Source organism: Mobula birostris, chromosome 23 (genome assembly GCF_030028105.1).
Source record: "Mobula birostris isolate sMobBir1 chromosome 23, sMobBir1.hap1, whole genome shotgun sequence".
Taxonomy (NCBI): domain Eukaryota; kingdom Metazoa; phylum Chordata; class Chondrichthyes; order Myliobatiformes; family Myliobatidae; genus Mobula; species Mobula birostris.
The window spans coordinates 26,442,781-26,468,782 of NC_092392.1; the positions used below are offsets into that span (position 1 = coordinate 26,442,781).

A 26,002-nucleotide genomic window follows, 5' to 3' on the forward strand; every position below is an offset into this window, starting at 1 on the left:
TTTATTATAGTCACAAGTACCGATACAGTGAAAAGCTTGTCTTGCATACTGTTCATACAGATCAGATCTTTACACAGAACACCGGGATAGAACAATGTAAAACAATAACAATAGAGAATAAAGTGTAACCGTTACAGAGATCTGTAACAGCTGTCTGTTAACTGTCTCATAAATCTCCATTAAACACCCACCCTCTCACGTTAAAACTGTGCTTTCCAGTATCTGTACAGTGCAGATAAACAATAAAGAGCAAAATTATAACAAGGTAGGTTGTACGGGGGAAGCATTCAATAGTCCGATGACATTGGGGCAGAAGCTGTCCTTGAGTCTGGTGGTACGTGCTTTCAGGCTTTCGTATTTCTGCCTAAGGGAGGGGGAGAAGAGGGAATGTCCAGGATTGGTGGGCCTTTGATTATGCTGGCTACTGAGGCAATGAGAAGTATAGACAGAATACATGGAGGGGAGGCTGGTTTCCATGATGTGCTGAGCTGTGTCCACTATTCTATATAGTTGCCATACCAAGCTGTGATGCATCCAGTTCTATGGTACATCAATAAAAACTGCTCATGGTCAGGTAGGATATGCCACATTTTTTTAACCTCCCATTGTATCTGCCTCTGCCAAGCACCCCAATATCCTCTGTGTAAAAAACTTTTGCCCTGCTCATCTCCTTTGAACTTAACTCCTCTCACTTTAAATCCATGCCCTCTAATGTTAGACAACTTGACCTTGGGAAAAAGATACTGGCCAACTTTTCTATCTACACCTCTTACAATTTTATAAACTTCTATCCAGTGTCCCCCTCAGCCTCCACTGCTTCAAAGAAAGCAACCTTAGTTTGTCCAACCCCTTCTTATAACACCTCCCCTCTAATCTAGGCAGCACCCTCCACAGTCTTCTATAACAGGGCATCCAGAATTGAATGCTATACTCCAGATAAATTCCAAAATCAAATAAACCCATTTCTAGACAAACATATTTCTAATTTTTTTCAACTGTTTTGATTGTACAGAATTTCAGTCTGAAAAATGGTTTGTCATGTTTATTGCTGCAGTCTAACTTTCTTGACTTTCAATGTTTTGTTACCAGGTTCGGACACGGCCCAAGTGCAGAGTTGGAGACAGCGAAGCAGGTTGATAGTTCACAACTCTATTGCGAACAGCGTTGAAGGGAAAATAAACAACAAACGCGTGGCGAAATAGGGCTGTTAACTAAAACTCTCAAATGGGAAATGAAGTCTACACTGCGGCTGAAAAGAAAATCTAAACATTAAACGAATACCGCTAGTCTTCAGAGTCAGTTGACTCAAAAGTCCAATTTCTCAGGGAAGGCCGAAAGCGAACAGGTAGCGAAGCGTTGCTGTGGTCTGTCCAAGTCTTGACAAGGACTATGATGACAAGTACGGAGTTAAGTACTACCACAATTAAATAATAATTAGCTGACGTGCAAATTCACAAGCACAATTGCTGTATCTACCCGCTGCCGAATCTGTGGTTGTGACATGTTTAGAGGGATAAATATGGGTTTAGATGGCCACCTTGGTCAAGATGGACCAATTGATCTGAATGGCCTGTTTCTGCACTGTGGTACTCTATGACTATGACTCATCAGTTTATATAATGCTCCAGAGAAAACAAGCATGCTTGCTTAATTTCTCTTTGAGCTTATGCCCTTTTACAAGGCAATATCTGGTAAAGTTCCTCTGCACTCATTATCAAGCCTCCACATCCTTCCAATAATAAGGCAACTAAAATTGCATACAATACTCCATGTGCGGCCCAACAAAAGTTTTGTGTGGCTGCAGTGTGACATCCTAACTCTTATACTTGAACCCTGATCACTGAAAGCTAGCATGCTGTAAGTCATCTTTACCGGCCCATCTACTTGTGGCAGCACTTTAAGGAAGTATGGACTTGGAGTCTATGATACCTCTCAGTACATCAATGCTGTTAAGGGTCCTGCATTAACTGTGTACTTTCCCCTTACATATGACCTCCCAGAGGCCAACAGCTCACACTTGACCATTTCAGTTTGCTCTACCTCAATACAATGAAACTATCTTTATGAATGGTCTGCAACACAAACTTATTCCTCTGTCCCGCAGTATGTGTGACAATAATAAACCAATTTACTAAATGTAGAGAAAATCTAAGAATTAGTAGGTAGAGTACACGGAGATGTAATAACACACATGGGAGGAATGCAAGCCTAAATTATACCTATTGTAATGCATGAAAACTCGGTGTAAGAAAGAGAGTAATAGAGTTAAACAGCACAGAAACAGGCTCTTAGTCCTGTTCATCCATACTGGAAATGAAAGGGTTAATGTAAAAGAAGCATTTCATGGCTCTGGGCCAGTACTCACTGGAGATTAGAAGAACGAGGGAGTTCTCATTGAAACCTATTGAATATTTAAAGACCTAGATAGAGTGGATGTGGAGAGAATGCTTTCTATAGTGGGAGAGTCTACGACCAGATGATACACCCTCAGAATACAAGGAACAGAGATGAGGAGGAATTTCTTTAGCCAGAAGATGGCGAATCTGTGGCAATGCGGAGGAATTTCTTTAACGAGAAAATGGTGAATCTGTGGCAATGAATTCCACATATAGCAGTGGAGGCAGTCATTGGGTATATTTAAAGCAGAGGTTGATAGTTTCTTAATTAGTCAGGGCATCAAAGGATATGGGGAAAAGGCAGGAGAATGGGGTTGAAAGGAATAATAAATCAGCCACGATGCAATGGCCAAGCAGACTCAATGGGCTGAATGGCCTATTTCTGGCCTATGTCTTACATTCTTAGGGAATGGAATTATTGCAATCAAGTGGGATTAGTCTTCTGATAGCAAATTTATGTCTTCTGATCGTAAATTATTTTAGCATTTGCAAATCAATTCATGAAATAATGGCAAATATCAAAGAGCATCTTCTATCAGCTAACCCATTGTTTAACTCATGAGAATAATTGCTTTTAAGTTCATCAACAAGTGTTTTACAAAAATAACTACTGAAATTCCATCATTAATTTAGAGAAAATGTTCCAGATAGGAATTTGCTATGGCTTTTAAGACAGCTAGAATTTCTAACTGCTTACTTATATCCAGAATTAAGAGACATTTTAGTAATAATGTTGATCTACTTACCTCCTTCAGCCTTAGGTGATCCTTCTGACATCACCTTCCTTATGGCGAGTTGACTTTGGTCTTTGTTCTCATTGGCTGGTGAAGGTAGATTGTCAGACTGAGTTCTTTGTATTGGGACGCCTGCAATGCTGTGTCTGTGCTTCCTGGTGTGATTTTGAGCCTGACCGCTTTTATGTGCTGTGGCAAGTGTGGGTGAAATGGAAACCCAGAGTATGTATCCTCAGATGGAACCAGCTTAAGTGTATTTCATGCAAACAGAAGTGTTTCATTTAAATAAGTCGTGTAAACACCAAGGAAACATAACATGCAGAGCATTAAGGAGTCAAAACTGGCCAGTTCCTTTGCCCAGACCTAATGGTTTAATTTGGTCTCATTATTATGTTGTGGAATGCTCACTAGCAGGATTCTATAACAAGATTCTGAGTGGCAAAAAATAAGAGTCAAATTGCATTAGTAAGAACTCAGGTGGAATGAACTCTTTCTATAGGCATCTATGCTTGGGTGTAATAAGGTGCATGGTGATAATTTGATTATGGGATAGTTAGCATTTTATCTAGTCCCATGAAGTTCTTACTAATGACTATCTGTCCTTGTAATGGATTCATTTTCCATTACTTATCTGCATGCAATACTTCAAAGAAAAACAAATATTCCAGTATTTCAGAGTTATTAAGATTGCATCTGAGTACAGAGATTCATATTCTGTTCAAACAAAATTTATACTGCAGTTGGATCCAATAAAAGTCAGCAATACAATAGTCCTGCTCTATATTTTAGAATCTTGAGCAACACACACACACAAAATGCTGGAGGAACTCAGCAGGCCAGGAAGTATCTATGGAAATGAATAACTAGTCGATTTTTTGGGCCAAGACCCTTCTTTAGGACTGGAAAGGCAGGGGGAAGATGTCAGAATAAGATGGTGGGAGGAGGGGAGGGAGCATAGTTAGAAGGTGGCCGGTAAAGCCAGGTGGGTAGGAAAGGCAAAGGGCTGGAGAGGAAGGAATCTGACCGGAGAGGAGAGTTGATCATCGAAGAAAGGGAAGAAGAATCTTACTTGGTCTATGCACAAGCTCTCCCCTGTTAACAACAGGAAGAAGCACCATTTTGAATTCCACATTTTGAATTAACTATTTTGAATTTTGAACGCAACTTAGCGTTCAATAGTCTTGAGGTCCACAGGAATCTTCAATGATTAAAGTTAAACCTTGCATTACCTTGTCTATATGTCAGAGCTGAGCAGACTGGCTTGTTAGTCATTAGTTTACTGATAATGCATTTATTGTGAATACTTCTTTTATAATCATCATTTCATACATGTACATTAGGCACAAGTCTAATGCAATCTTTTCAATCAAGACTATGTTTGGAGTTGGAAGTTAGTATTCTAGAAACTCTGATATTTATTCTTGTTTATCATTATTGGCAATTGAAGAATTTAAGTGCATACCATACACAATTGATTCAATAATCCACCTTTAAATTGGTAAAGGAAAATGTGTATTAAAGCTAATGGTTTTACCTAAAATGAAAAAATATGCCCTACATTTTAAAATTAACGGGAGTCTAAGAACAGACTAACATCTTATTGCAATTTATAAAGCAGGTCTCCTCCACAGACTATTCTACCCAATTGCAGTATTAGCCAGTGATGTAACTGTAAGAACTATATTAATTGTTCAGCTGCTTTGACAAGATTCATTATTAAAGTACTGTCAGTCTGTTCACCTTCCACCACAAGTAGAATAAATTCTGCATACCATAAGTAAAATTCAGTTGTGACTTAAAAATGAAATAAATTTAAAATTATTTTAATCATTACCACTTGTGTAATGACATGGAATTGCAGGCTGTGTTTGGATAAGCTGGGTTTGAATCTCATTGGAGAACAGCTGGCTGAGAGATGACTTTACAAAGATTTATCAGTTTATGAGGGGCACAGATAGTCAGTTTTTCTCAGGATAGCTGAGTCTAAAACTAAATTTTACCAACCTGCAGTGAGAGGAGAGAAACTTAAAGGAGATCTGAGTGGCAAGATTTTTCATACAGAGGTGATGGTTATTTGGAGTGAGCTGCCAGAGATGGTGAGAGGGGCAGAAACAATCACAACATTTAAAGGGATTTAGATGTGTACATGAATATGAAAGATGTAGGAGGTATACAGGCAGCATCGACAGCAATCATGGTGGGCATGAGGTGGGCCGAGGGCCTATTCCTATGCTGTACAGCTCAGTGAATCTATGCTGATACATTCCAGCAGAAGATTTTCTCTCAGGAAGTGAAAAAGATTTCCACACCAGTTCTGTGGCTTGACCAGAGTGTCATTTCCAACAGCTTGGGTGCAGGACATCTGATTATCGAAAGGACTCAAGAACAATAAGAATTGAACCCATTAACTGTAACTAAGTAACAAACGGATTTCATGCTTTTGCTCAATAAAACCATTCACTTTGTCTGTGTTTGCTACTTTGGTCTAACCCATATTAAAATGATAGATTTGTGTGGTGAAGGGGCTAACAGTACAGAAGCAGCCAGTTTCACTGCCTTATTCCAAATTAAATAAAACAGTCAGGAAAGAAATCTGTGATTTAGAAACACAGCAACACAAACCGATACTACAACGTACAGTGAGCAGACTTTGCAGACAATTGCAGATAACTGAAGAAACCAGAACTGAGGCTCAGAAAGTTAAGGGAGCGAAGTAAAAAGGCAACAGATGAATGTTAAGCTGCCATGCTGAGGAAGTTATTTGTGTCGTTTACTTGGCTGCACTCGGAGCTGCTGCACAGCTGCTTCTGCGGCAGCAATGGCGGCTCCAGCATCTTCTAGGTGGGTCTGAGTGACGCTACTTTTGCTCTGACTTCGCGATGGTCCGTGAGAACGCAAATGTCCTTCTGATGATGATTTTGAGCTGGCAGGACTACTCTGAGATTTCTCAATGGTGGGCACGTGCATCTCTGGGGAAACAAAAACATGTTCAGTAGTTGCACTACGATATTCAATATTCTCCTCTTCGAGTTATAGAATCATACAGAATGGAAACAAGTCCTTTGTCCCAACTTGTCCTCAACGAAGATTACCATCTAAACAGGTCCTATTTACTGACATTTGACCCATATCTCTCTGAACCTTTCATGCTCAGACCTTGTTACAATACTTACAGTGTGGGCTGGTTTGCTGGTGCTATTCAGGAGGGTTTAAACCAATTTGACTGAGGGACTGGGAAATGGAGTGATAGGGCAAAGGATGGGCTAGTTGGTTTTCAAACAGAGGTACTGTGTAGTGAGACTGCTAGCAAGGACAGGCTGATGATAGGGCAAAAATTGCAGTCAACGGGATGAGTTGCAATGTAAAAGGGGGACAAAATTGAAAAGGGTGATGAATACAGGCCTGAATCCACGCAGTATATGGAATAAGGTACATAATCTTGTAGCACAGTTAGAGATTGGCATGTAGGACATTGTGGGCATCACTGTATCATGGCTGAAAGAAGATTGTAGCTGAGAGCCTAACATCTAAGGCAGGCAGGTCGGCAGAGGGAGTGGCGTGGCTCTGTTGGTAAAAAATGAAATCAAATCTTGAGAAAGAGATGACATAGGATCAGAAGCTGTACAATTGTTGTGAGTAGAGTTAAAGAACTGCAAGGGTAAAAAGACCCTGATGGGAGTTATATATGGTCCTCTGAACAGTAGCAAAGATGTGGGCTAAAAACTACAATGAGAGATAGAAAATGCATGTCAAAAGGGCAATGGTACGATAGTCATTGGGGATTTCAATATGCAGGCTGATTCGGAAAATCAGTTTGGTGTGGGATCCCAAGAGGGGGAATTTGTAGAATGTCTACAAGATGGCTTTTTGGAGCAGCTCATGGCTGAGCCCACAAGGGGATCAGCTATTCTGGATTGGGTGTTGTGCAATGAACCAAAATTGATTAGAGCGCTAAAGGTAAAGGAACCCTTTGGAGCCATGATCATAATATGATCGAATTCACTCTGCAATTTGAGAGGGAGAAGCTAAAGTCTGATGTACCAATACTACATGGAGTAAAGAAAATTACAGCTGCATGAGAGAGGAGCTGTCCAAAATTGATTGGAAGAGAACACTAGCAGGGATGCTGGCAGAACAGCAAAGGCTGGAGTTTCTGTGAGCAATCCAGAAAGTGCAGGATAGATACATTTTACAGAAAAAAAGAAGTATTCTAAAGGCAGGATGATGCAACCCGGGGTTGACAAGGGAGGTCAAAGTCAACATAAAAGCCAAAAAGAAGGCATAAAATAGAGCAAAAGTTAATGGGAAGTTAGAGGACTGAAAAGCTTTTAAAAACTAAAAGAGGGTAACTAAAAAAGTTATAGAAGAGGAAGAGATGGTATACGAAGCTAAGCTAGCCAATAATATTAAAGAGGATACCAAAGGTTTCTTTGGATATGTAAAAAGTAAAAGCAAGGTGAAAGTAGATATTGGACAGCTGGAAAATGATGCTGGAGACATAGTAATGGGCGACAAGGAAATGGCAGATAAACTGAATAAGTATTTTAGAGTCATAGAAAAGTATAGCACAGAATCAGGCCATTTGGCCCATCAAGTCCATGCTGAACCATTAAATTGCCTACTCCCATTGACCTACTCTCCATAGCCCCTCACACCCCTACCATTCATGCACCTATCCAAACTTCTCTTAAACATTGAAGTTGAGCTTGCATGCACCGCATGCACTGGCAGCTTGTTCCACGCTCTCCTGACTCTGAGTGAAGGAGTCAAACTTTTCATCTTTCATCCTTAACTCCTGTCAGGGGTCAGAAGTGAATGAAGTTGCCATTACTAGGGAAAAGGTTCTTGAATGGTCTGAAGGTAGACAAATCACCTGGACCAGATGGTCTACACCTTGTGTTGTGAAAGAGGGGGCTGAAGAGATCTTGGAGCCATTAGTAATGATCTTACAGTAATCTCTAGATTCTGGCATGGTTCTGGAGAACTGGAAAATTGTAAATGTAATCTTCAGTAAGGGAGAGAGGCAGAAGAAAGGAAATTATAGGCCAGTTAGTCTGACGTCAGTGGTTGGGAGGATGTTGGAATCAAATGTTAAGGATGTGGCTTCAGGATACTTGGAGACACATGATAAAATAGGCCATAATCAGCATGGTTTCCTTAAGGGAAAACCTTGCCCGAGAAACCTGTTGGAATTCTTTGAAGAAATGGCAAGCAGGATAGATAAAGGAGAATCAGTTGATGTTGTGTACTTGGATTTTCAGAAGGCCTTTGACGACGTGCCACACATGAGGTTGCTTAACAGGTTAAGAGCCCCTGGTATTACAGCAAAGATACCAGCATAAATAAAGCAATGGCTGATAGACAGGAGGCAAAGAGTGGGAATTTTCTAGTTGGCTGCCTGTGACTAGTGGTATTCCACAGAGGTCTGTGTTGTGACCACTTCTTTTTACGTTAAATGTCAATGATTTGGATGAAGGAATTGATGGCTTTATGACGAAGTTTGTGAATGATACGAAGATAGCTGGAGGGCTGATAGTATTTAGGAAGCAGAGAGGCTACAGAAGGACTTGGACAGATTAGGAGAATGGGCAAAGAAATGGCAGATGGTATACAGCATCAGGAAGTGTATGGTCATGCACTTTGGTAGAACAAATACAAGTGTAGTCTATTTTCAAAATGGAGAGAAAAATCAAAAATCTGAGGTGCAAAGGGACTTCAGAGTCATCATGCAGGATTCCCTAAAGGTTAATTTGCAGATCAAGTCAGTGGTGAGGAAGGTAAATGCAATGTTAGCATTCAGTTCAAGTGGATTAGAATGTAAAAGCAAGGATGTAATGTTGAGACTTTATAAGGCACCGGTGAAGCATCACTTGGAGTACTGGGAACAGTTTTGGGCCAACTATCTAAGAAAGGATGTACTATTCTTGGAAAGGGTTGAAACGAGTTTCATGAAAATGATTCTGGGATTGAAAAGCTTATCATATGAGGAGTGTTCAATGGCTTTGCGCCTGCAGTTGCTGGAATTCAGAAGAATGAGGGGGGATCTCACTGAAACCAGTCAAATGTTGAAAGGCCTCTATAGAGCGGATGTGGAGAAGATGTTTCCTAAGACCAGAGGACAGAGGGATGTCTATTTAGAATGGAGATTAGGATGTATTTCTTTAGCCAGAGACTGGTGAATCTGTAGAATTCATTGCCACAGGCAGCTGTGGAGGCCAAGTTATTAGGTATACTTAAGGCAGAGGTTGTTAGGTTTTCGATTAGTCAGGGCATGAGGGGTTACTGGGAGAAAGCAGGAGATTGGGACTGAGAGGAAAATGGAGCAGCCCTGATTAAATGGCGGAGCAGACTCGATGGGCCAAATGGTTAACTCTGCTCCTAGACCTTATGGTCTTATGGTCTGCTGGAGGTTGAACAGCATCTATGGAAGGAAAGAAAAACGTTGATGTTTCACATGGAACCCTACATCAGAATTCTTTTCATTTCCTGCCACAGATGCTTCTGGACCTACTGAGATTCTCCAGCAGATTGCTTGTTGCTCCAGATTCTGATGTCAGCAGGTCCCTAGAGTGTCCTTTGTTATTATATCGCCCTCAATCATTTCCTCTGGCAGCTCATTTCATATACCGTTTTTATGAAGAAGTTGATCCTCGGATTCTTATTAAATTTTTCCCATCTCACCTTACAACTACGTCCAGCTTTTGACTCCCTTTCCCTGGGAAAATCTTTGCTTCATCCTTTCTGCGTCCCTCATGATTTTCTACACCTCTATAAGATCACCTCTCAGTCTCTGACACTCTAAGCCAGTAGTTCCCAACCTGGTGTCTGTGGAATCCTTGGCGAATGGTAAGGCTCCATGGCGTTAACAAGTTTGGGAACTCCTACTTCTAAGCAATAAAATCACAGTGTGTCCAGCCTCTCCCTCTAACTTACTCTCTTGAGCCATGACAGCATCATTGCAAATCTTCTTTGCATACATTATCCTTCAGCTTAAAGATATCTTTCATAACCAAAACTGCACACAATAATCCGGGTGCATCCTCACCAATATCTTGTACTGTAGCATAGCATCACAACTTTCATGCTCAATGCCCTGACTAATGAAGGCCTGTATATGCCAAAAGCCTTCTTCACCACCCTGTCTACCTCTGATGCCACTTTCAGGAAAGCATGAACTTCTATTCGAAGTTTCAAAGTACAAAGTATATATACAGTATAAAACCCTGAGTCTCATCCTCCTATGGGCAGCCATGAGACAAAGAAACATTTAAAGAAGACATCAAAACACCAATGTGCAAGGAAAGAAAAAAATCATGCAAGCAGCAAAAGGCGAGCAAATAATGCACAGAATATTAAACATCAAACCAGAGTCCCCGAAACGGTCCGGGAGCCACAGGCACCGACTCAGCTCAGTTTAGTGCTATGTTGATGACTGCAGGCCTCAGCCACAGAGCCAGTTCTGTGCCAAAGCACCTGGGTAAAATTGCGAAAATAGCGAAAAAAAAAAGAGTAACCAGAAGCACATGGAAACTGAACCTCAGGGTCCTCCAAAAAAATGGGTCCACAACTACTGATTGTGTTCAGAGCTGAGGACATTAAACATAAAACCTCAGAGTCCCCCTAAAAATGAGTCCCACAGCCACGAGCTGCACTGTGGTAATCAACCCTGCACCTCCCTCTGGCAGCAAGGAGAGGCAAACTGGTCAAACGCAGGCAGGCGGCGCTGAACACTCACTTGACTCCCACTCTCATCCTCGTCAATTTCAATCTTGCCCGCTGCTTTAATCTGCGGGGAGAGTAATGGAGCCGATGACGGGTTCGTATTCCACCATTAGGAAATGATGGCCGCACACTCTGCTCCCAACTTCGCCGAATTCACCAAGAGATAGCAAAGGTGCCAGATCTCTGAAATACGTCATCAAAATGGAAATTGCAGCTCGCGATCAGTTGCAGTTCAGGAGAAGAAGCATACTTAAAAGAAGAGGATGAAGTATGTAGAAGTAGTTTTGTTAGCTATCTGCAGGATGTTGCCATTGGCCGCATTGGTCACTGGCATCACCTTGTTCCTGGTGCTTCTCTCCCCTTCCTCGATCACTGTCTCCATTTGTGAAGACAGCCTATCCACTGATATATCTTACAAACCTACTGACTCTCACAACTATCTTGACTATACCTCTTGGTTACAAATCTTCCCAGCCTGTCACTCATAAAAATGCTATTCCCTTTTCTCATTTCCTCTGTCTCTGCCACATCTGTTTCCAGGATGAGGTTTTCATTTCCAGGACCTCGGAGATGTCCTCCTTCTTCATGGAACAGGATTTCCCTTTCTTCACCATTGATGCCGCCTTCACCTGCATCTCCTCCATTTCCCAGACAGCTGCCTTAACAGGGATAGAGTTCCTCTTGTTCTCATCTACCACCCCACTGGCCTGCATATCCAGCACATCCTTCTCCACAACTTTTGCCATCTTCAATGCGATCCTACCATTAAGCTCCATTTGCAGCCCTTTCCCCTTCTCGTTCTCCCATGGTACACTCTTCTTTCCTATCAGATTCATTCTAAAACAGCCCTTTAACCTTCCCACCTATCACCTCCAGCATCTCACTTCATCCCCACCCACCCACTTACCTCATCTAACATCCTCCAGCTGGTACTCATTCCTCTCTCCCCACCTTCCTATTCTGGCTTCAGCCCCCTTCCTTTCCAGTCCTGATGAAGGGTCTAGGCCTGAAGTGTTGACTCTTTATTCCTCTCCCTGCTGCCTCACCTGCTGAGATCCTTCAGCATTTTGTGTGTGTAACACTGGATTTCCAGCATCTCTTGTGTGTACTCCTGAACCCCTATTTGGGGAATACAGGTCCATAATTCCTTGAAAGTGGTGACACAAGTAGATAGGGGCCGTAAAGAAAGCTTCTGGCACATTGGTCTTTATAAACATACACGGTGAGTGGTAGGGTACTTAGTGTTATGTTTTGTAAGTTCAAAACATTAAGCTAATTCCAAGGAAGATATGGGAGTCTTGGAAATGTGGGTCTAACTTCATGTTTACTTTACGTGAGGCACACATATACCACGTGGTAGCGTGATGACGTATGCAATTCATGTATTTATACTTGTAAGGAATTACTTAAATAAACAGGAATGCTTAATCAAACAATATATGTACAAAATTGCTCCAATATTATTTAAATATCAAACACACAACACTCCTACCTGCTTAGCTATAGACTCCAACTCAACAGAGAATTCATCAACCATATGCACAGTATAATACATCTACAATATGCAGATATCCACAGCATAGTAAGTTTTAAATTGTCCCATTTAGGCCTAAAGGTTTAATCACTGTGTAGGATTTCTTACTCTCGTAGGTTAACAAGGGGTATCACTCTGCTTGGCAGGTGAGACTTGTGGCTGTGAAACAATCTCAGGTTCTGGGGCCTCACCCGTGGTATTTGTAGGAGCTGACTTGGAGACTGCAGGGAGTGGTTCTGACAGCGGTAGCCAGCTTTCTTCTTATTCCTTTTACTTCTTCTAGTTTGTGCATCCTGATCTTGGGAAGGTGCATTTTGTTCACTGGATTATTGTCTTATTAATACTTTTACTGCTTCCTTTATGATCTGATCTCTCCTCTTAGTTTCCACAGTCACAACATAAGACCATAAGACCACAAGATATAGGAGCAGAATTAGGCCATTTGGCCCATTGACTTTGCTTTGCCGTTTCATCATGGCTGATCCATTTTCCCTCTCAGCCCCAATTTCCTGTCTTCCCCCTGTGTCCATTCCTGCCCTGACTAATCAAGTATCTTCAGCCTCTGCCTTAAATATACCCGATGACTTGGCCTCCACAGCCACCTGTGGCAATGAACTCCACAGATTCGTCACTGACAAAACCTCTGTTTTCATATCTCCATTGACTTCTTTCTTTTTGGCCTTCTGTTCATCCATCTGGGCTTAAGTTTTTGCATCTACTTTTACGAGCAGTCTTTTGTCTCCCACTTGAAGTTCATGCAATAATCTTAATGCACGCAGAGTAGATTCTGGTTCTTTATACTCACGAATGCCGAATACTTGCAACTTCTCTGAAGCTCCTTGAACTCTCTTAAAACCAAGCCTCATTTTGGAAGTAACTGCCTGATTAACATATCAGAAGCTTTCTCAGATATGTTGCCTACAAAAGTTGTTGTAGTCAGATCACTGCTTTTGGCACTTTCACAATTCCTCAAAGCAAGGTCCTTCCTTGGTCCAATATGCCTTCCAACCAGAGGCAGAGAGTTTAGCACCAACACGTGTTCATCCTCTGTTGGGCAACAGTTCATGATGTGCACCATGGAGACAGCTGTGGCATCATCCAGTACCATTCTTAATCCACTTTCAGATGACTCTTGCAGGGGATACGTGATGCAAATGGTGGATGGCTCTACAATCAAATTGTAGTTGTTTCAGCCAATCACACCTCCACAGAGCTGGTCCTCCTGTTTTACTATAGACAAGCTCAATGTGGCTTGTTGGTTGTTGTATTTCACTGTTACAAATGTCAGTCCTTCAGGAGTTATCTTTTCTCCAGTATAAATTCTTAGTTGGAAATGTGCAGGCTTCAGTTTGGTATCTTTGAAATGCAATTAAAACTCATTTTGTGGAATGACTAAGTCCAATTCCATTTTAATTAATTTGTCGTTCACTTCTGGGATAAACCATATTGCTTGTCTATTGTTAATTTTCACACTCTAAATCTCAAGGCTACACAGTCCTGTGTCACTCGCATCATAATCAGATCTTTCATCAACAGCATGCAGATTAGTACTGCTTTTGAAACTGCAACTTGACTTCTTAGATTCTTACCTTCCCTGAGCAGTCCATTTATTTTTATCTATCTGTCATGCTCTTTTGATGTGTCCTACTTCAGACCATAAGATATAGGAGCAGACAGTCAATTGTTAAGGATGTATTTTTGGGGTACTTGAGAGGCACATGACTGTTATGGAGAGCAGGTTCACAGGACTGTTAAGTGAGACCGAAGGCACTAATTGTGAAGAAGCACATTAGTCATTTGGCCCACATACACACCACTCTCTTGCTATAGAAATTCCTCCTCATCTCTGTTCTAAACGGACATCCCTCTACTCTGAGGCTGTGTCCTCTCATCTTAGACTCCCTCACCATAGGAAACATCCTCCACCCATCCACTCAATCGAGGCCTTTCAACATTCAATAGGTTTTGATGAGATCACTCTTATTCTTCTGAATTCCAGTGAGTACAGGCCCAGAACCATCAGGCAGTCCTCATATGATAAGCCTTTCAATTTCAGAATTATTTTTGTGAACATCTGTTCAATCCTTTCCAATGTCAGCACACTCGTTCTTAGATAAGGGGCCAAAATTGCTCACAATACTCAAAGTGAGGTCTCAAAAGTGCCTTTAAAGTCTCAATATTGCATCCTTGCTTTTACATTCTAATCACCTCAAAATGAATGCTAACACTGCATTTGCCTTCCTCACCACTGACTCAACCTGCAAATGAACCTTTAGGGAATCCTGCACAATGACTTCCAGTCCTTTTGAACCTCAGATTTTTAAAATTTTCTCTTCAATTTGAAAATAATCTGTGATTATATTTCTTCTACCAAAATGCATGACCGTACACTTCCTGACATTATATTCCATCTGCCACTTCTTGGCCCATTCTCTTAATTTGTCTAAGTCTGTCCGTAGCCCCTCTGCTTCCTAAGCACTATCAGCTCCTCCATCCACATATCATGCACAAATTTGGCCACAAAGCCATCAATTCCATTATCCAAATCATTGATATGTAATGTAAACAGAAGTGATCCCAACACAGGCAACCAAAAAAGTCTCCCCTTCATTCACAGTCTTTGTCTCCTGCCAATCAGCCAATGCTCTATCCATGTTGGTGTCTTTCCTGTAATACCATGGGATCTTAACTTGTTAAGCAGCCTCATGTGTGGTACATTGTCAAAGGCTTTCTGAAAATCCAAGTACACAACATCCACTGATTCTCCTTTGTCTATCCTGCTTGTTATTTCTTCAAAGAGTTCCAACAGTGTTGTCAGACAAGATTTTCCCTTAAGGGAAACCATGCTGACTTTGGTCTATCTTATTGTAGTGTGAAGGGTTAGTTTACTTGTTGGTCAAAAGTTGCTTCTGCCGTGTCAGTCATCAATTGGCCCTTTCGAAGGATGCAGCAGCCCTTTCCCATTGGTGTCTGGTTTCAAGATCTTTCTTTGTCTTCATACTGAGGTTGTGACTAGTGCTGAAGAACCATTGGGAAAGTATGTTGCAGATATAGGAGGGCCCACATGTACTCTTAGCTAAGTGTTGTGTAACTTGGGGAGATTTAATGATTTTGAAGTGTAACTGAAAGTTTACTATCCTAGTTTTTGTAACAGGGTGGCTTTGATGTTTGATTGAATGTTTTACTGTTTGTAAATAAATGGTTAATGTGCTTATTTGCAATCAGTGTCTTCAGTCTCACTTATCAGATCCATGAACCTGCTTCTTTGTAACAACCATGTGCCTCCACGTACCCCAAAAACACATCATTAACAATCAACTCCAACATCTTCCCAACCACTGATGACAGGCTAACAGGCTTATAATTACCTTTCTTCTGCCTCCCTCCCTTCTCGAAGATTGGAGTGACATTTGCAATTTTTCAGTCTTCTGGAAACAAATGTCAGAATTGATTGATTCTTAAAAGATCATTACTTACGCCTCCACAATCTCTTCAGTCACCTCTTTCAGAACCCTGGGTGTAGACCATCTGGTCCAGGTGTCTTGTGTAACTTCAGACCTTTCAGTTTCTCAAGCATTTTCTCTCTAGTAATGGTAACTTCACACACTCTCACTCCCTGACACTTTTGAAATTCTGGCATACTGCTAGTGTATTCCACAGTGAAGGCTGTTGCAAAATACTTACAGTATTCACTTCATCTGCCAGTTCCTTGTGCCTGATTACAACCTCTACAGCATGATTTTCCAGTGGTCTGATATCAGCCTCAGTTGCATCATCCTGCCTTTAGAATACTTCTTGTTCTTTGGGATATATCTATCTTGTGCCTTTTGAATTGCTTGTAGAAACTCCAGCCTTTGCTGTTCTGCCATCATCCCTGCTAGTGTTCCCTTCCAATTAATTTTTGCCAGCTCCTCTCATGCCTCTGTAATTCTATTTATCCCACGGTAATGCTGAATCATCTGAGTTTAGCTTCTCCTTCTCAAATTGCAGGGTGAATTCTTTCCTATTATGATCACTAAAGGTTCCTTTACCTTAAGCTCTCTAGTTTGTTGCATTTTCTCCAAGTTTCACCTTTAACTCTATATTGGGCTGTTGTACATGAGCCCCCGCCACAACAGTAACACAATTTGTTTGGCCAGGCTGGTTCTGTCTAGACCTTGCAATTTTGTTCTCACTCACTTTCATTCCTGACTGCAATTTAATTGCATCTCTATCTGTAGTTTCCATTGAACCAGCAATTTAACTGCTCTTTTAACGTAAGCTGTGCTTCAGTTTGGAGCCGATTTTGAATGCTTTCTTCTACAAGCTAATCAATCTCTCAGTGCATCTTTCAGACTATTACTGAACTGATAATGCTCAGTCAACATCTTCAATTTAGCTATGTACACTGAATTGGACTCCCCTTCTTTTTGATTCCACTTATGAAACCTAAAGCATTCTGCAATCAACAATGGCCTCGGTTCTCAATGTTCCTGCATTACTTTGACATATCAGCAAAGTGTATTTATGCTGGTTTGGTTAGAGCAGTCAAACTTCTAAGCAAACTTGTGTCTTGAAACATAATATACTCAGCAAAATTGGTGCTTGTTTCTCATTGGCTATTTAATTTGCTTAAAATATTGTTCAATTAGCTCAGTATATAAAATCCAATCATTTGTTGTGTAATCAAATGTGCCAAACTTTCCAATGTAGCTAGCCGTTTCTGCTTTTTCTGATGATTATTGTCACATGGTACTTTCTGTTTCTCAACCCATGAATTCTTCCTTTTTGTGACTTTTTAAAAAAAAACCTCGATCATGTCTTCCCTTCTGAAGAACACATGGTGCACTGCTTTTAATAACTTTCTCTCTGGTTTATTTTGAGTTTGAACATCTCCTTGGGCTTCAAAAGGATAATAGCAGTCTTGGTTTCGTTTTAAAAATACCTTGTTACCATGATGTTTTGTAAGTTCAAAATACTAAACTATTTCAAAGGAAGACACAGAAGTTTGGGAACGTGCGTCTAACTTCATGCTTAATATTAAGTGAGGCGCGTATGTATCATGTGGTAGCGTGATGAAGTAAGCAATTCAGGTATTTATACGTATAACTCATAATGAATTATTTAAACAAACAAGAAAACTTAATCAATCTATGTATATATATATATATATATATATATATATATATATATATAGTACAAGATTACTTAAATATTAAATACACATTGCTAAGGAGTATGGTCGAACAGAGGAATAAGACCATAAGACATAGGAGTAGAAGTAGGCCATTAGGCTCATCGAGTCTGTTCCGACAATACACCATGGCTGATTTATTATCCTCCTCAATTCCATTCTCCTGCCTTCTCCTTGTAACCTTTGGCACCCTGACTGATCAAGAACCTATCAAACTCCGCTTCAAATATACTCCTGTTAGTCCTGATGAAGGGTCTCGGCCTGAAACGTCGACTGCACCTCTTCCTACAGATGCTGCCTGGCCTGCTGCGTTCACCAGCAACTTTGATGTGTGTTGTTCAAATATACTCAATGACTTGGCCTCCACAGCTGTTTGTGGCAATGAATTCCAGATTCACAACCCTCTGGCTAAAGAAATTCTTCCTCATCTCTAGTCTAAATGGACGTCTATCTATTCTAGGGCTGTGCCCTATGGTCCTGGACTCAACCACAAAAGGAAACATCCTCCCCACAGCCACGCAATCTATGCCTTTCAATATTTTATAGTTTTCAATGAGAATTTTTGAATTTTCTTCCCATTTAGAAAATAGTCTACTCCTTTATTCATTCTACCAAAGTGCATGATCATACTCTTCCCTACACTATATTCCATCTGCCACTTCTTTGCCAATCTTCAAATCTGTCTAAGTCCTTATGCAGACTCCATGCTTCCTCAACACTACCTGCTCCTCCACCTACCTTCGTGTTGTCTGCAAACTTGGCCACACAGCCATCAATTCCGTCATTCAAATCATTAACGTGAAAAGAATCGGTCCTAACACCAACCCCTGTGGAACACCACTTGTCACTGGCCGCCAACCAGAAAAGGCTCCCTTTATTCCCACTCTTTGCTTCCTGCCAGCCAGCCAGCCAACCAACCATTTATCCATGGTAATTTCTTTCATGTAATACCATGGGCTCTTACCTTACTAAGCAGGCTCATGTACAGCAGCTTGTCAAAGGCTTTCTGAAAATCCAAGTAAACAACATCCACTGACTCTCCTCTGTCAATCCTAAAGTGTGGAGTGACATTTGCAACTTTCTGGACCTCTGGAACAATTCCAGAATCTAGTGATTCATGAAAGATTATTACTATTGCCTCCACAATCACTTCAGCTACCTCTTTCAGAACCCTGGGGTGTGGACCAAAATATTTATTAAGTTCATCCACCATTATGTTGTCCACCATTACTACCTATTCAGCGTCATTTTCCAGCAGTCTGATATCCACTCTCACCTCTCTTTCACTCTTTATATATCTGAAGAAAACTTTTGATATCCTCTTTTATATTATTGGTTAGCTTACCATCATATTTCATTTATTTTATCTCCTTATGGCTTTTTAGTTGCCTTCTGTTGGTTTTTAAAAGCTTCTCAATTCTCTAACTTCCCACTAATTTTTGCTATATTATATCCCCCCTCTTTTCCTTTATGCTGTCTTTGTCAGTCATGGTTGCCTTAGCCTCCCTTTGGAATATTTCTTCATCTTTGGGATCTGGGAATACAGAACCGTAATCCCTTGAAAGTAGTGTCACAGGTAGAATGGGTCATAAAGAGCTGTTTTGACACATCGGCCTTCATGAATCAGTGTACTGTGTAGAGGAATTGGGATGTTATGCTGAAGCTGAATAAGATGTTGGTGTGCAGTTCTGGTCACCTAACTCCAAAAAAGATTTCAAATTAGATTGAAAGAGTACAGAGAAAATTTACAAGGGTGTTGCTGGGACTTGAAGATCAAAGTTATAGGGAAAGTTTGAATAAGTTAGGACATTTTTCCCTGGAGTGCAGAGGAATGAGGGGAGATTTGACAGAGGTATAAAAAGTTATGAGGGATCTAGATAGAGAAAATGTAAGCAGGCTTTTCCCACTGAGGCTGGGTGGGACTAGAACTAGAGGTCATAGGTTAAGGGTGAAAGGTAAAATAGTTCTTCACTCAGAGGGTGGTGCGAGTGTGGAATTGTGGATGGGGGATCAATTTCAACTATTTGGAGAATTTTGGATAAGCACATGGAATGGAGGGTTATGGAGGGATGTGGTCCAGGTGCAGGTCAATGGGACTAGGCATAGACTAGATGGGGTGGAGGGTCTGGTTCTGTTCTGTAGTACTTTATGACTCAATTCAAATTAAACTCTATTTACCTGTTCTCAGCCCACTTACTCATCTAGTCATGATTTCTCTGTAAATCCTGATCACCATCTTTACTGTCTATGATTCCACCGATTTCAGTGTCATCTGCAAACCTACTAACCATGTTTTGTACAGTCCCATCCAAATCGCTGATAGATAACTTGGATGAGATTACAAATAGTAATGGACTTTCTACCAAGCTCCGGGGAACACCATTAGCCACAGGCTTCTAGTCCGAGAAACAGCCTTTCACCATCATTCCCTGCTTCCTACCCCAGCTCTCCCCAGATCCGATGCGATCTACTTTTTCACAGCAACTTACCATTTGCAACCTTATCAAAGCCCTTACTGAAATCCACAGAGACTGCGCCTACTGCCCTGCCCTCATCAACCTTCTTAATCACTTAAAAAAAACTCCAGATTTCTGGCACCAATTGCCAATGATGATCCAAGGGCTCTTGCAGTGACTTCTCTAGCATCTCACAACATTCACTCCTTAAACTGAATCAGTCCACAGAGATTTATCAGACAGTTAGCACCTCCCCTGCTATATTACAGACCATCCCTATTAACTATCTCAAGTTCCAAGGGCTTCATGTCTTTCTCCACGGTGAAAACAGAGACCATTGTGGGCTGATGGATCTGTTTCTGTTTCTCAAAACTTATTTATTGTCAGTTTTTGCACCAGTTATGATGAAAATTTATCCACACAATCAATTATGAACAAGAAAGACTCCTTCTTCTGAGCAATGGGTAAATGAGAAGACAAAAGGGATCAGGGATTAAAAAATTTACACGAGTACTTGGGGGGGAAACATGGAAAGAGTGAGACTTACCCTTTGATGGATCTGGGAAGATGCCATGGCTACGACTCTTAATTACTGAAGATTTTGGTTGTTGCTGGCTGCTCTGTCCGGAATGTGGCCTAACTTGGTCAATACTCTCAGTTTGTTCCTTCAGCAGATACCATCGCAAAGTATTATCAAAATGTGAGGCATTAGACAAATCAATCAGCACCTTTCAAAGAACAAGGTGACACCAGTTCAGGCAATGGACTTACTGTTTTTTACAGAATCAGAATCTCAGAACATTCACTGAACAATAACATGATCGCCTTCATGGTATTTAGAAATTTACATCCCACAAAAATGATGTCCTCAGTTAGCTGGCCTTTGGAGAAGAATGTCTGTCATATGATAGTGGGTGATAAAATGATGTTGTTTAATGCAAAGCCAAACAAGGGAAACAATGAAGTACAATGATGTGAAATGGCTGATTGGGAGAAAGTTTTGAAAGGAATCTCAATGGATAGGCAGTGGATAGCATTTAAAAAGTACAGAATTTGTTTTAAATACAGAATTTGCAAAAACAATCTTTCAGGTACAAAGTGCCATAGAGTTATAGAGTCATAGAAAAATACAGCACAGAAACAGGCCCTTTGGCCCATCTAGTCTGTGTTGGAACTATTTAAATTGCCTACTTCCATTGACCTGCTCCGGGACCACAGCCTTCCATACCCGACACATCCACGTACCTGTCCAAACTTCTCTTAAACATTGAAATCAAGCTCACATGCTTCACTCACACTGGCAGCTCATTCCACACTCTCATGACACTGTGAGTGAATGAGTTTCCCCTCACATTTCCATTAAACCTTTCGCCTTTCACCCTTAACCCATGACCTCTAGTTGTAGTTCCACCTGACCTCAGAAGAAAAAACCTGCATTTACCTTATCTATACCCCTCATAATACCTCTGTCAAATTTCCCCTCAATCTTTCATGTTACAAGGAATAAAGTCCTAACCTATTCAACCTTTCCATAAAACTCAGGTCCTCCAGTCCTGGCAACATCCTTGTAAATTTTCTCTGTACTCCTTCAACCTTATTTACATCTTTCTTGTAGGTAAGTGACCAAAACTGCACACAATACTCCAAATTAGGCCTTACCTATATCTTATACGACTCCAACATAACATCCCATCTTCTGCACCCTATACATTGATTGATGAAGGCCAATGTGCCAAAAGGTTTCTTTACAACTCTATCTACCTGTGATGCCACTTTCAATGAATTATAGACATGTATTCCCAGATCTCTTTGTTCCAATGTACTCCACAGTGCCCGTGTAAGACCTACCCTGTTTAGTCCCACTGGCATTCACTTGTCCGCATTCAATTTCATCTGCCATTTTTTCAGCTGGTCCAGATCCTGCTGCAAGACATGATTGTCTGCCTCACTGTCCACTACACCCCGAATCTTGGTGTCATCCACAAATTTGCTGATCCAGTTAACCACAGTATCATCCAAGATCATTGATATAGATGACAAACAACGGACCCAGCACCAATCCCTGCAGCATGTCGCTAGTCAGAGGCCTCCAGTCAGTGAGACAACCATCTACTAACACTCTCTGGCTTCTCCCACAAAGCCAATGTCTAATCCAATTTACTACTTATCTTGAATGCTGAACAACTGAACCTTCTTGAGTAACCTCCCGTGCACCCCCGTCAAATGCCCTGCTAAAGTCCATGTTGACAACATCCATTGTCCTGCCTTCATCCACTTTCCTGGTGACTTACTCAAAAAATTCTATAAGATTGGTTAGACATGACCTACCATATACAAAGCCATGCTTACTGTCTCTAATTGGTCCTTGTCTATGCAAATACCCAAATATCTGGCCCCTTAGAATAGCTTCCAATAACTTTCCATATATTGATGTCAGGCTCACTGGCCTATCATTTCCTAGTTTATTTTAGAGCTTTTCTTAAACAACAGAACAACATTAGCTATCCTCCAATCCTCTGATACCTCACCTGTCCCTAAGGATGATTTAAATATCTCTTCTAGGACCCCTGCAATTTCTGTGCTTGCCTCCCACTGCGTCTGAGGGAACACCTTGTCAGGCCCTGTGGATTTATGCACCCTGATTTGCCTCAAGACAGTAAAAACCTCCTCCTCTGTAATCTGTATAGTGTTCATGACCTCACTGTTGCTTTGCCTCACTTCTGTAGACTCTGTGTCTGTTTCCTGAGTAAATAAAGATACAAAAAATCCATTTAAGATCCCCCTCAACTCCTTTGGCTTCATGCATGGATTACCATTCTTATCTTCCAGAGGACCAATTTTGTCTCTTGCAAACCTTTTGCTCTTAACAAATCTATAGAATCCCTTAGGATTCTCTTTCATCTTGTCTGCTAGAACAACCTCATGCCTTCTTTTAGCCCTCCTGACTTCTTTCTTAAGTGTTCTCTTGTATTTCTTATACTCCATAAGCACCTCATTTGTTCCTACTTGCCTATACCTGCTATGTACCTCCTTTTATTTTTTTAACCTTGGCCTTTCTCCAATTCAGAACCTCAGCCCGTGGACCAGACCTATCCTTTTCCATATTTACTTTGAAACTAATGGCATTATAAGCACTTGATGCAAAACATTTCCCTACACAAACTTCTATCACCTGCCCTGTCTCATTCCCCACTAGCAGACAAAGTATCGCACACTCTCTCATTGGGACTTCTACATGCTGATTAAGGACACTTTCCTAAACACATTTGACAAACTCTATCCTATCTAGTCCTTTTGCAGTGTTGGTGTCCCAGTCAGTAAGTGTAAAGTTAAAATAATCTACTATGACAGCTTTATGTTTCTTGCAACACCACTGTGATTTCTCTACAAACTCATTCATCTAAATCCTGCAGACTGTTGGGTCTTCTGTAATATAGCCCCATTAACTTGGTCATATCTTTCTTATGCCTCAGTTCCACCCATAATGCCTTGCTAGACAAGTTCTCTTGACTGAGCACTGTGACATTGTGACATTTTCCCTAACTAGTAAAGCCAGCCCTCCTCCTTTAATCCCTCCCACTCTGTCATGTCTAAAACAACAGAACCCCGGAATATTGAGCTGCCAGTCCTGTCTCTCCTGCAACCGAGTCTCACTAATGACTACAATATCATAATTCCAGGTGTTGATCTATGCCCTAAGCGCATCTGCCTTTCCTATGATACTTCTTGCATTGAAATATATGCAGCTCAGGACATTTTTCACACCATGCTCAAAGTCAGGAATCAAAAGGTTGTCTCCACAGTCTCTCCACTATCTGTTCTGGCAGTCTGGTTCCCATCCCGCTGCCACTCTAGTTTAACCCCCACCATGCAGCAAAAAGCAGAGGTTGATCTTTGGCTGACAAGAGAAATTAAGGATACAAAATTGGCTTGGTGATAGGAGTTATACTGGCAGTGGAGGGCTGTTTTTCACTTTGGAGGTCTATGAGCAGTACTGTGCTGTAGAGATGGGTGTAGGCTCCATTGATGTCTATATGAGTTATTTTGTTGAGAATGTGTGTCTCTGCTGCACTGTATTCTGTGTGCTGCCTTCTTGGAGTCTTATCCATATAGACATAGAGATGAGAGGGAAATAACGTAGCGTCAACACCCACCCTTTCACCTCTAGAACAGTGAAACCCTGGAACATTAAGTATTCATTCCTGTCCTTTGTTCAACCAACTCTCCGTAATGGCAACAGGATCATCTTTCATGTAGTGATCCATGTTCCATAAGTTTATCATCTGTACCCATAATACTCTGTGCATTGAAGTAAACACATCAACCCATCTAACCAATATGCTTATTATCTTGCTCATGAATGAAGGTCCTCCCAGACATACTGGTTATGACATCTACTGTCATCTTAATCCATCCACTTTCTGACCTGGTGCTCTGATTCCCAACTTCCTGCCACACCTGTGTTCCAGCAATGCTTGTTAATTCCACCAATGGTATGCTTTTTTTCTTTAATCATCATGGCTATCACCTTTATGATGTAGTCATTCTGCCACAACTGTTTCTGGGGTGAATGTTTTTGATATTTTAATTGGGATGTTGTCCCATTGCCTTTGCTGAATCAACAGCTGCACATTTGAAATCAGGTTCAGGAATGTGTTCACAGTGGCCAGCATTGTTTCTTGATGGTATTCATTCAGCCAAAATGATCAGTAGGATAATCTTAAACTGGGCAAACTCAGCCTGTATACATTTTGAGTTACTTATACTTTGAATTATTTTGTTTAATATCTTTCTCACATTTGATGGCATCTGCTTTTGAACCAAGTTTCAATCCTACTGCATGGGTTCCATTCTTTTAACATATCCCAGGCAAAGTCTCATCAAGCATATGGGCATCGCTCAGAAGATGCAACATCTTTCTAAATAAAAGCAATTTAATAATAATGGAAGGCATTTAATAACAATGGAAGACATTTGAAAGTAGAAAAATATATACATGTTAAAGTTTGGAATTACTTTGAACAGTTGACAAGAGAGAATATCTTGCTGAAAATCAGAAAAACTCACTTCACCAAGAAAGTCATTGGAGGATATTCGATCATAATCCCAAACAGTAACTTCCAGTGTCTTCTTTTTAAGCTGCAGGGAAAATAGAAAATAATTAACTGGAATTCTATCAGAATATCAGATGTTGTTGCAGTTAATTTTTTCCATCATTATGAGGCATTTTCTTTGTCATTAACAATAAATCTGAAATACAATGACAGGTTTGAAAAATATAATTAATTCATGAACATGTTTTCAGATAGACAAAATAGTATTCAAAACAGAGACAAGGTTGATGTGAGTAACTATTTTCCTCAACCAATTCAAAATACCAAAAAGGCTGAAGTCAGCAGTTTCTGCTCTTAGCTCTAATAAGGTAGATTCAATAATGTTCATTAATTTATTTAACTAAATTCAAGATTTCCTGTCAAACAATATTGCCAATAGGTATATGCTTGGTATAAATGAGTTAAGCCTTTTATTCCATGAGAACTATTCCATGAATTCTTGATTAAAAGTATAGAAAAAACATGTATTTGCAGGAACTGTTGATAAATGTCAGCTACTTTCCACAGAACTCCTGATATTCCTTCACATGAGTGTTTGCAGGCTGAGTGTTCCATTGCTGGAGCCCAATGGCGAAACCAGATCTTACTGATATTTCCTGTCATTACAGAGAGGAACATGTTCCTGGAACTTGTACCAGCTTACATTTGGGGCATTTATTTGAATGGATATTGGAGTGGTGTAGAAAGAAATGGATGATCAGGTAAATTACTTCATTATTTGTGCTTTCCAGTTTGCTCTAATATTATAGACAGTTGCAATCCAGACTTCAACCACCCTCTACATGAAATAGTATGTTTCTCAGATTCCTACTTCTTCTCTTTCTCAATTTAAGTCTTTGCTCTCTGATCTTAAACATCTCTGTATTAAAAAAA

The 26,002-nt window shown here is 40.7% G+C and overlaps 1 protein-coding gene across 1 annotated transcript in view; it reads right to left on the reverse strand.

Annotated features, from left to right (window-relative positions):
- Positions 1 to 26,002, reverse strand: part of pcloa (piccolo presynaptic cytomatrix protein a) — a 383,977-nt gene that overhangs the window by 50,108 nt on the left and 307,867 nt on the right. Inside the window, exons 20-23 of the mRNA XM_072241857.1 lie at positions 25,083 to 25,154; positions 20,563 to 20,743; positions 5,905 to 6,099; positions 3,143 to 3,217 (exon numbers count right to left, since the gene is read on the reverse strand). Of these exons, the coding sequence (XP_072097958.1) occupies positions 3,143 to 3,217; positions 5,905 to 6,099; positions 20,563 to 20,743; positions 25,083 to 25,154 (523 nt within the window). The remainder of the gene's footprint in view (positions 1 to 3,142; positions 3,218 to 5,904; positions 6,100 to 20,562; positions 20,744 to 25,082; positions 25,155 to 26,002) is intronic.